The 12312-nt window shown below is 39.0% G+C and overlaps 1 protein-coding gene across 3 annotated transcripts in view; it reads right to left on the reverse strand.

Annotated features, from left to right (window-relative positions):
- The window catches only part of LOC126092008 (polyphosphoinositide phosphatase), a 178695-nt gene that overhangs the window by 28350 nt on the left and 138033 nt on the right, over positions 1-12312 (reverse strand). For all 3 annotated transcript variants that reach the window (XM_049907387.1, XM_049907386.1, XM_049907385.1), the window contains 2 exons: positions 3508-3835; positions 974-1129 (listed from right to left, as the gene is read on the reverse strand). In XM_049907387.1, the coding sequence (XP_049763344.1) occupies positions 974-1129; positions 3508-3835 (484 nt within the window). The remainder of the gene's footprint in view (positions 1-973; positions 1130-3507; positions 3836-12312) is intronic.

Genomic DNA, 12312 nt, shown 5'->3' on the forward strand with positions numbered 1-12312 from the left:
TCTTACGATCTTGCTTGGCACATACTCATCTAACGCATATTGTACAATGGTTTTGAACTTTGTCCACTGATCCTCAACACTATCTGTACTTGAGACAAAACTTTTGTGTTGAGCCGTCAGGTACTCTGTAATCTGCTTTTTGTCACTTTTGCTAAACAGAAAAATCTTCCTACCTTTTTTAATATTTCTATTTGCAGCTGAAATCATCGATGTCGTACCTGCTTTATGATCGCTGATTCCCTGTTCTGCGTATGTGGTGCTGATGGTGCTACCAGCATCCTTGTCACAATTCCTCTTTTATGGTGCTTTGGAGGGGGCAGGGGGGAGGGGGCAAGGGGGGGGGCTGCTACACATGTCCATGGATGTGCATGTTCTGCCCCTAATAATTCATTACAGCCTGGAATCTCCTTCTGCTGCCGCCATCACTACTTGCAATGTCTACTAGAGAGGCCATGGGTGTTCCAACAGTCACTCTGACACATGCCTTAGTGGAGCGTCCTTTCCACAAGGGGAGAGGGGTGCTATAACCCTTTATGTAACAGTTGTAAATGCACTGCAGCACTAGGTTCCAGGTGTGATACAGTTAAAATATTCTGCCAATGGCATCTGCATGGACCAGCCTCCAGAGGATCCTTGTGGTAGGCCACACAACTTGTGCACACGGTACAGCATCTGCCACGCTGTCTACTGGAGGTTTCCATTTTATAATAATAATGCAGCAGGAACTCACTCTCATATTGTGTTAAAAAAACAGTGTCAATACCACTATGGGCAGCCACTCTGTCCTAACTGTTTTATGGGGCTAGAAAGATTCCTAGACTGCAAAATTCAAGTTTCTTACAATTTAATATGTTTACTCAAGAATTTTCTCCTCATAGCTCGTGAACATTTTTCTCTTTGTTTCAGTATGTTGCAAATTTTTAACATTTGCAAAAGGCCTATTTCGAATACTTTCAGAAAGACTATCACTTACCTTGCACTCGATGTGGTGGAACTACTAGAGCTCTGACCAGAGAGAGATGGGTTTTTCATAGAACTTCCTTTAGCTCCCATTTCTTCTCTGCGGCGTCCTGGTCGAACACGCACAGCAAATGGACTAAAGTTTGTTGTAAAATTTGGCATAAAATCCCTATAAAATAAACACCCAATAGGATTAATACATGATAAAATATACCTTTTATACCTCCCAGATTGGAGAAAATATGAAACTAAAATAAAAGCATGGAATACATTAGGATGAAAAAGATGGATATTTGAAATACACACAAAACAAGAACTGATCTTTCAGCCATCCACAGCAAGAACAGTACACAAATCTATGAGGTATTTACATATACTGCCATTAACATTGCACAAGTCTGTCAAACATATGTCACTGAGATCAGATGACAGTCTTGCGATCACTTCTGCACCCTTCCTGTCAATAGGTTTGACCTTCTTTTCAAACTATCTACGACACATTATGGTTAAAATGGGCTAATTCAGCTACAAACTATGCATAGGATCTGACAGGGATTCCATCGTGCCCTAGAATCTTGCTTAATTTTAATTATTTTAGGCATTTCCCAACATCAGTGACATTATTATCTACAAGGGTTGGAACTTAAATAGTGGCAACTATTTATTCACAACTGATACAAAAGAGTTACATATTTGCACCTGTTACTGTCCTTCAAAGTAGTCACCAGTGTTGTGTAGCACCCATTGACAGTGATGTGGAAGGTGTAGTACGCCGTTAGCAGAGCCTGTTCTGTTTGTTGATTGTGCGAAATGGAGCAGTCTACTGCCTGTCGAATCTCTGGAACAGTTCTGAAGCGAATGCCACAAAGTGGTTTCTTCATCTTCAGAATCAAATCAAAGTCACAAGGACTTAAGTCACATGTGACCAGCTTTGCGAAAGAAGCAGTGACACCTTCTGCACAACCCACACATCATTTTGCATGACAATGCGCGGGCGCATACAGCACAAGCTATGGCTGCTCTGTTCGGTCGATGGGACTGGGAAGTGCTGTACCATCTACCATACTCCTTGTACTTAAGTCCTTGTGTCTTTGATTTGGTTACAAAGATGAAGGAACCACTTTGTGGCATTCACTTCAGAACTGTTCCAGAGATTTCACAGGCAATAGACCGCTCCATTCGCACCATCAATAGAACAGGCTCTGCCAACAGTATACTACGCCTTTCACATCGTTGGCAACAGGTTCTACACAATGCTGGTGACTACTCTGAAGGACACTAATAGGTGCAAACATGTAACTCTTTTGTATCGTTTGTGAATAAATAGTTGCCACTATTTAAATTCCAACCCTCGTATATATCACCCATCTTTCCAAATGTGTGAGAATTAAACTGGAATAGTCATTTGTATCTTCCTTGTTAAAGGTACATTTGAAGAAGCATTTCTGCTTTTGCACTGTTATCCCCAATTTTAGATCCTGTGTTATCCACAAGTGCTTGGGCACTGGCAGCATTTACATATGGTTAAAATTTCTTCATAAACTAAATGAAGAAACAGATGTCTCCCTGATACCTAATATCGAAAGTGATGGTTTTCAAAGAAGTCACGGCGATGTATAAATTATATGAATTAGAACAGATTGCTACTCACTACATAGAGGAGGCATTGTGTGGCACGAGTGTGCCACTCAACATCACCTCAATGTGGTGAGCAGCAATCTATTCTAATTCAAGTTGTTACCCCATTCTAGATTTTCCACTGCTCATACAGTAATTTAGTGATATTAAAATAAGTGAATGGTCACTTGTATCACAGAAATCAGAGGAGCAAATGCATAGCAATAAGAAATAACAAAAAATTACTAGTAAATCATATATTTAGAATTTCAGTGGGCTTGATGAACAAAGGATTAGATATTGTATGTATGGATATAGAAATGAACAACATGGGGGTATGATGACAAACCGGAGAAACTGAAAATAAAAAGACTTGATCTTGACTGAGAAACAGGTACATCAGATGTGGGATGTGATGCCATCAGCAATACTAAAATGAATATGACTGCCAAAGGGAGATAAAAAACGAATAAAATGATATGAAATGGGATAGCAATTGTTACAGTACAACTGTTTCTCTCCAGCATGATCTTTCCTAGCCCTCTCCCCATTCTATGTATCCTACACTTTACCATTAATGACCACAGCCAAGACTGTTACTCATCCCTGTCAAATAGTAGAATTGAAAAAAGTGGCATTATGTGTGTGAATTATATGTGCTAGTTTGTTGGCTCTGAAGAAGGACTTTGAATGCTTAACAATTTTTCTGACTGCTCCCAGAGCCTCTTCTATTTGCTGAGCACACATATATTGCATTCAATCTGAAATTTTCCATTGCTACATTTAGTAACAACTTTAAAAAATATTCACATCATCTTTAATCAATATTTCTCCCCATTTTTCTTTCCTTTTCTTTTAATTTGGAGAAATGGGAAACGTTTGCGCATCAGACCAATAAATGGCATATATTCAAAACTGATTAATACTTACCTTACAGAATGGCTAATTTTGAAAGCAAAAGTGCTGCACAGTACACTCAGTTCATGGGGACGATAATAGTCAGCATAACTGTCAACAGCTTCATCATGTGGACTTGAAATGGGTACTAACTGACGGCAGCGTTTATTCACTTCTTCATATGCACGTGGAAGGAACTGCACTGCACTTGTATCCCACCACTGGCTGCGTGCACGTTTATTTGGAATGTCTAGCTTGTGATGCAAGTAGTAGTCAGTTGCCATTTCCCATATAGGAGGCCGACTCTCATCAGGTACAAATAACCCCAGAAACAGGTTGATTGTATGTTGTTTCTCTGCATCTGTACATAAATATTTTGCTCTATTTAATTAAATAATTATATATCACAACTATGGCATGTATGAAATATAGAATTACATAAAAAATACTACACAGGAAACAACAGACATAGTGCAATGGTTATAAGAAAAAGTAAGTTTATGGGAGAGGGTGAAATGAGAAGCAAGAAATATCAAGTACCCTACCATACAAGGAACTCTGTTTACAGTATTATAAACACAGATAAAAACTTTCATACTATAATAAAGTGATGTGCAACACAGATCAGAGTACCAATAATGACAGCATGGTTTTCAACAAGAACTAACAATTCATACTGAAAGCATGTCTGTTGAGTACACACAGAAACTACCCACAGAGCAGAGCAGTCAGCCTTAGTAGAGAGTAGTCCTATTTGTCCTTACATAGAAAATTTCAGTATTATGCAAATAGTTAAGTCACATAACCTTCCAGAAATCACAAATGCTGGAGGCAGAAATTAAGCCTGGGACAGGAACTTTGGCAGCCAGCAACTATAACCACAACAGCATTTCTGATACTGCACAGTCTGCATCATTGCTTCCCCTCCTCAGAAAGCAGTGTCCTGTTGTTTTCGAGTGGACTGTAGGTTCTTGCATCTAGATCTAGTCAGTTGTCCTTCATGTAGTGGCACTGGAGGTTCCTCACACTCAGGTAGTGGTCTCACATCCCTGTGATCACTGCAGTATTAAAATAGGGTTACTCTCAATATGACAAAGTGATTTTTGAACAGGTATTCATGTACCAAGCATCAAAAGACTTTTATCTTCAATTTGCACTTCAGAACTGTAATAGGGTTTCACGAAAATGGCATGGAAAACATATCTATGCTTTTGTCTCCCCAATGCAGGATCATCATCCTTGTAAGGTGACATTGGACTAGTGACATACAATTCAGTATGTCTAAGGCAGCAAATTAATAACTTTTTTTTATAATTTAATCTTCTGGATAGATATAAAAATCCACTTTAGGTTGTCTGATTTGTTGCTTAGAGGTGGTTGTTTGGCAATATAGTATTCACAATGGTTATCCTCGGTGTCCAAGGCCCATAGTTGATTGGTGCCAATGTTTGACAACCCTCTTCTTAAATTAGTAATTAGTGATGCCACTTCTATTCTACACTGTTACGTCTGGATATCTGACTTCCATACTAACGCTTCTGTGACTGTTTGCTATATTAGCCATATGAGGTGACTACCACTGATACAACATTAAAAAGTCTCTTGAATGCCCTTCTGCATACTCTTTTCTGGTACAGTGCCTTGTTATGTATGCACATCCTTCAAAAAAAGTGATTGATAGTTATCCTCAGCCACATCATACACTAGGTGTAGAACTTTGCCAGCTTGTATCATGTCTGGGTTCACTGTCTAATGCCATCACAAAATTTTCAGTATGTGCTGCATCCCTCTAGTGTTCAGCACTGTACTTCAGTTAATCTTTGGTTATGTTGCTAGTTGTGGCCAAATGTCTTCTTAAATTCAACCTGAAACAGCTCTCAAGCTTCTCCTGTTTCTGAAACCACTGCTGGGCTGTACCGTTCAATTAAAAGTAGACACTGGGAAAGCGCCTAATGTACATCTGCTTACATACTCCACAAGCTGCCATATGGTGCACAGTGAAGGGTACTTAATATCTCTAATAGTCACTCCCTTTCCCATACCAGTCACAAATAGAATGAGAGAAAATGGCTGTCCATATGCTCCCATACGAGCCCTAATTTGTCTTATCTTGTCTTGTAGATCTTATGAGAGATGCCTGCTGGTTGCATTAGAACCATTCAGCTGTCTGTTTCAAATACTGATTCTCTAAATTTTCGGAATAGTGTTTCACGAAAAGAATGTCTTCTTCCTTCCAGGGATTCCCATTTGAATTCAAGCAGTATCTCTGTAATACTTGGGTGCTGGACAAACCAAGCACTAACAAAACTAGCAGCCCACCACTGAATTGCTTCTGGTTCTTCCTTTAATCAAATCCAGTGGAGATCTGGACACTGAGCACTACACAAGAAAGGGTTGCATAAGTTTTCTGTAGGCAGTGTCCTTTATAGATACGCTACACTTTCCTAGAATCCTCACAGTAAAATGAAGTTGACCAATCTTCTTCCCTACAATCAACTTTACATGCTTGTTATATTTCTTGTTGCTTTGCAATGTTACATTTAGAAATTTATTGAACACAGCTGTGTCAAGCAGCATATTACTAATACTATATTCAAACTTTAGAAGATTGTTTTCCTATTCATGTGCATTAACTAACACATCTACATATTTAGAGCAAGCTGCCATTCATGAGACCAAGCACAAATTCTGTCCAAATTATCTGTATCACCCTACAGTCACTCACCTATGACACTTTCCCCTACACTACGGTCTCATACACAAACCATTGCAGACTGATGCTCACCCTCCCCAAAAGACTGTTTATAGGTAGAGAGAGAACAAGAGTGGTCTTATCAGACTTCCCTGGGCACTCCTGACAATACCTTTGTCTCTGATGAACTCTCACTGTCCAGGACAATATACTGGGTCAACCCAACTATTGTATTTAGAGACAAGGTCAAATCTCTTTAGCCATTTAATTGGATTTAGTCAGGGCATATTAAAACCACTGCTGGATGCCTATTGCACATCTGACACACTGATGCTTTTGTATCTGTTCACACCTTAGCAATACAAACTCTTAGAGGAAGGTACTGTTTGCATTCAGCTTCCATGAAGATGGTGGGTGGGTGGCCTTACTACAGCCACAGTGATGTCCATGTACGAAACATCCAATGTTGATATGACAACTCACACCATGTCATGTGCTTTGACTTGTCTCCACTCCAGACTAGAATGTATGTGACAGCTGACACACAGTGTGAATGTCCTCTGTGCTAAACATTAAAAAAAATGTATCTTCATCAATATTTGACACATAATGGTTGGCACTCACTGAACTTGTTCTCGGTCAAGTCATGACACATTGGTGGCTGGGTAATGGATTCCTCCAATGAGTCATCAATAATGGCAGTTAAGCATGATTCTCCGTCAAAGGCACTAGGTCATTATTCCTGAATAGGTTCAATTATCCCTATGCAAATATCCTTACATGAGAGTTGTGGGTGTTCATGGCAATTGGTGACCTAGAGCACTCTTCCTTGTCCACAAAGTATCATCACAATTATTGCTAGCATATTATGTCTTTTGTGAGGCTGAGTACTGCTTAGCATTTGATTAGAGCTTCACAATTTAACTGAGCATCCAGGCTGTTGACTAGAAATTGTTTCATTGGAAACGGGTGGGATGAGTATGTCTGTAAAGGTAGACAATCACCCTGAATAATTGTTGCATGATCTTGCTGGACTAGATTCATCAATGTGGAGCTCCAATCCTCCATAGTCTATTATTGCTTGTGATGCCACAAGAAATCCCATCCAGGGACAATATTCTAGTAAAATGAGAAATTTTGAGTGTTGTGTTCTGTGACTAATGTTTATTCCAGCAACAGTTTCCTTTAGATGAACATATTTTACATTTGTAGCCTTCAGCACTGTAATTTTGGGTCTTGAGAGATTTATGAGAAAATAATGTTGATGTGATTTCCCAACATCTTGCCAACAGTCAATCATGCAGGATTTTTGTTTCCAGTAGAGTCAGCTCATCTTGTTTACTTTTCCTTCTTTTGCAAGCATGGTGAGTAGATGAATTTTTTGCACAGTGGTGGAAAATGCCTGTAGGGTGTTGCAAAGCAAACTTTGACAGGATAACAAGATGAGCTTCATCCCAAAGGCAGTCTGTGGACACTGCAGTTGCCTAGTAAGCACAGAATGCTCCATTGTCAATGGACATACTAATTTTGTCCTCAGCATGAGCTTAAATATCTCTTCATTTTGCCTTCATGGCCTTTTCGCAAAATGTACATAGGAAAAAGGAATATACTCATTCAGTCTTCTGGAGTCATATGCTCAGGATATTAACAGCACATCACATTCTTTTGTAGAATGTTTCTCTTGTAGTGTATTCCACTGGATATGGATGAGCGTCTCTGTGACTCTTTCACACTTACTAAACAAACTCACGACGAAACACCCCACTCTACTTTGGGTCTTTTCTGTTTCAGCTGTCTATCTTGTAAGGGTCTGAGACTGCTGAGTATTACTCAAGCATCAGTCAAATGAGTGTTTTATATACTACCACTTTAGTAGGTGGACTACATGTAACTGAGGAATCTTTCAATAAACATCAGTCTGGCATCTCCTTTCCTACAATTAGTTTTATGTGGTGATTCCACTTTAAATCACTAAATATGCACACTGACTGATATTTAAAGCATGTGACTGCTGTTTGGTAATTGTGTCACCATAAAACAATGTGTCTTTCTGCCTATTTTGTGCAATACATTACACTTGTTTATGTTGAGGGTCAATTGCTACTGGCTGCAACAAGCATCTAGACTCTGCAGGTCTTCCTGCATTCCACTACATTTTTCTACACAACCCTGGGGTATGCCTGAAGTTACTTTTACTTCTGAGCATTTCTGTCCATTAAGAATGACATGCTGTGTTCTATTTGCCAGGAACTTTTCAATCTAAGCACAAAGATTGTCTGATATTCCATAAGTACACATTTTTTCACTAGGTGCCAGTGTGGAATTGTATCAAATGCCTTCCAGAAGTCAAGAAATGCAGCATCAACTTGGGTGCCATGATCTATTGCCTTTGTGGTCTTGTAAAAAAGAGGGCAAACTGGTTTTCACGGGATCATTGTTTGTGGAATTCATATTGATTCCTACTAAGGAAGTTTTAGGTCTCCAGAAAAGTCTTAATGAGCAATCATAAAACATGCTTCAAAATTCTACAAAAGACTGATAGCAGCGATATAGACCTATAGTTTTGCGCGCTTGTTTAACCACGCTTCTTGAAAACAGCAATGACAACATTTTTCAAAATATCTGAAATGCCTCTTTCTTCCGGTGATTACAGACCACAAATGAACTCTGTATACGCTCTTTAAACTAGCCAGTGGGCCCTATCTCGTCTTTTCTGAACTTGCCATCACGGTACACTCAGAGCCTACACTCGCCAGTCTCTGCCACTGCCCATTTAACTGGAAACTCATTACTTGAGCCTGTTGTTCATTAAAAATAGTCTATAGCAGTGTAGAAAGGAGATTAAGCACACAAGTTCACAACTACAACCGAGGACTCGCATCACTGCTACTACATGTGCAATCATTGGGTAAGACGATTATTATCTGTTAACACTATCACTATATCCCTATTTTTGTTTCACTGCTCCTATGTCACAAATCATATAATATTAATAATTTTAAAGTTGCATTAGACTCTATTCTATGTCATTATGTAACTGTTACATAATTGTTACATAACTGTTGTTTGGTTCAGACCTAACTAACCACAAATAAGTAAAGATGGTACAAAGGCTAAATGCTTTTGACCTTGCTTGATTTGCAACTAACAGTGTGTAGGAATTCAAATGGTTCAAATGGCTCAAGGCACTATAGGACTTAACATCTAAGGTCATCAGTCCCCTAGAATTAGAACTACTTAAACCTAACCAACCTAAGGACATCACACACATCCATGCCCGAGGCAGGATTCGAACCTGTGACCGTAGCAGCAGCGCGGTTCTGGACTGAAGTGCTTAGAACCGCTAGGCACAGCGGCCAGCATGTAGCAATTGCCCACAGTGGTACAGAGATGGTGGAGGTGGGAGTTGGGAAGAAACATAATTCTCTACTTCCTTGTCTACCACTATATACAAGTAACTACAGACTTTTTCTATACCATGATGTTATTATTTATGGGCCATGATAGCTGGTAAAATGGGACTGGGTGTGGGTTTGCAACAATGTAAGTGAAGAAACTGCACATTTATTTTTATACAAAGAATGGTCTTTTTCATAAACTGTTGACCTGACTTGTCCTCAATTGCTTATTTAGGGCTACTGTTGCTGTTTCGGGGTTCTACTATAGCTGCAACTGCATTAGCATTTTAGTGAGATGACTCTCTGTAAACTGTACTGTGCTGCGTTTTGCCAAAAATGCAAATTTCAATTTGGCAACAAGGAAAGTTAGGTGTTACTAAAAACTTGTTACTAATGACACACTCCTGCATGCCTCAGTAAGGCAATGAGTCAATGAGCAGGAGGCAGCTGCAATGTCTCTGTTCTGACTTGTCATATTTGTGGAACTATAGCAGGAGGGAGAAAAGCCAGTATAGTACCAATGTGACAGTGGATCTAGATTTCTAGTAACTCACAACACTGGACTTGTACTCATTCTATTTTTGACCTCTACCAATGACCTATAGCTGATGACTACTAGGAGAGATGCAATTTCTTTTGCATACCATATGTGCAATTGTATGGGCATCCCATGGGGTCAAGTTGTTTTTCCTCTGTTAAGTGATTTCAGTTGGGTTTTTGTCCTGTGGTCACTTATTTTGATATCTGTCATTTTGGAGTTACTGTGAAAATTTAAAAGGGGAATGTCAATGAGTCTTCATTAGAGAAACAATCTTAGAGAAAAGAATTTAAAATTTGGCCTTCTCTTTGTCATCCTCTGTTTTGATGTCTTTATCATTACTGATCGAGTGTCTGGACAGATGGTTTGGACATGTTTACTGATTTAATGCAAGACCAAAACTTCTTACAGTATTCTGTCAGATCAGTAGATAGAATTATACTTTCAAGTATGCTGAACTCTTCATGTTCAACTAGGCTTTGGTTGCATTTAAATCTGCAGTGGATCCCTATTTGCTTTCAGATTAGCTTTCTAACATGGCTGTCTAACCATGCACATCTTTCCCATCCCTCATAAATTTGCTCAGCATGTACCTTCCTAATCAATTTTTTACAATATTGTTCAACTTTGACCATTCATACTCAAAATTTTCAGTGACAGATGAATGTTTGATAGCGATTTCATAGGTATTTTGAAGTCTGTTTCATGTCCCACTCACTAAGTAGATGTTTCATCCCACCTTTCCTTTCATCCCTATTGACACTTGAAGATAGCCATGCTGTAATGGCCTTGTAATCAGTGATTCCCTGTTCTGCACAAACTGAGTCAAAAGGCTGAGGCCTCCTTGTAACTAGACAATCTAAGATCTTATCTGTATTTCCCAGTTCTCTGATTAATTGTTCAAGGTACTTTTCGAAAAAGGCATTTAGAACAATTTCACATGATTCCCCGTCCCTCCTGCCTACCATAATTGCTCAAGTCTCCCAATCTACAGATAGTGTATTGAAATCTGTTCTAATGCTATAACATGATCAAGGAACTTATGTATAATATTCTCCAGGTTTTCTTACAAATGTTCTGTCACTACTATTACTGAGCCATGAGGTCTACAAAAGCATCCAACTACCATGTCTAATCCACCTTTAACATTTAGCTTCACCCACATTATTTCTTATTCATAACCAGTATAAACCTCACAGTTATTCTGTTACCTATAACTATAAAAATTTCTCTATCACCAGTATCCAAGGCTATCTTTGTGATGTGCATTTCAACCAGAATTTAGAATTTAACTGCTACTAACATCTGGTTTCAGCCATTACATGTGGACATTATTACCATCCACAAACGAGACTAGTTCTGGGACCTCTGTGGATGCTCCTGTAGATACCTGATACCCTCTCCAACCTCTGATAGCCTATAAATAAAAATAAAAAAATATTTCATTACTAAAAGGTATGTATGTTTATGGTTACTTTTCAGTATAGTCACCATAATGACTGAGGCATTTGTATTACCTGTAGCCAAGCTTTACAACACCCTCAACATAAAATGATGTTGATGAGCTGAAATGAGTCTTGACACTGTCTTGACGCTCTCATTAGTTTGCTAAGTGTTGCCTTCATGGCCATTTCTTCAGTTCAGAGAAAAGGAGGAAATTACTCTGTAGCGTCTCATCCTGTCCCCACAAACATGAGTGTACAGTAGTGTACAAACATTCCATGTGACAAGTATTTGTCATAATAGTTACTCTTTGATGTTAGTGACATAAACAATTACATGCCTCTTTTGACAGCTAACTGTTCAGCCTTCCACACTTGTAAGCTATCCTGTACAGACATGTTTTTTGTGGAAATATATGTTGAATTCTACCAGATATCACATATTTGGTGACCCTGACGATAACACAATAACACAACCATGTCAGCTTCAGCATTCTGCGCCGAATCATACATGAACATTCATTACTTCTGCGTCAGTCATGCCGCGCACATTCTAACACGAAACTGGACAATCCACCATTCATCACACAGTACAGTTAATAGGGTTACAATTAAACCCCACCATTCTGGCAAAACAACCGGGTGTTGTGGTTTGCACAGCTTGAGATACACTGCACACACGATTAATAAAAGAACTTCCTGTAATCATGCAGAAGTCATCTACTCTCCTGCTGGTGAAACACACAATGGTACATCACATTTTGACCT

The sequence above is a fragment of the Schistocerca cancellata genome, chromosome 7, assembly GCF_023864275.1.
Source record: "Schistocerca cancellata isolate TAMUIC-IGC-003103 chromosome 7, iqSchCanc2.1, whole genome shotgun sequence".
Taxonomy (NCBI): Eukaryota; Metazoa; Arthropoda; class Insecta; order Orthoptera; family Acrididae; genus Schistocerca; species Schistocerca cancellata.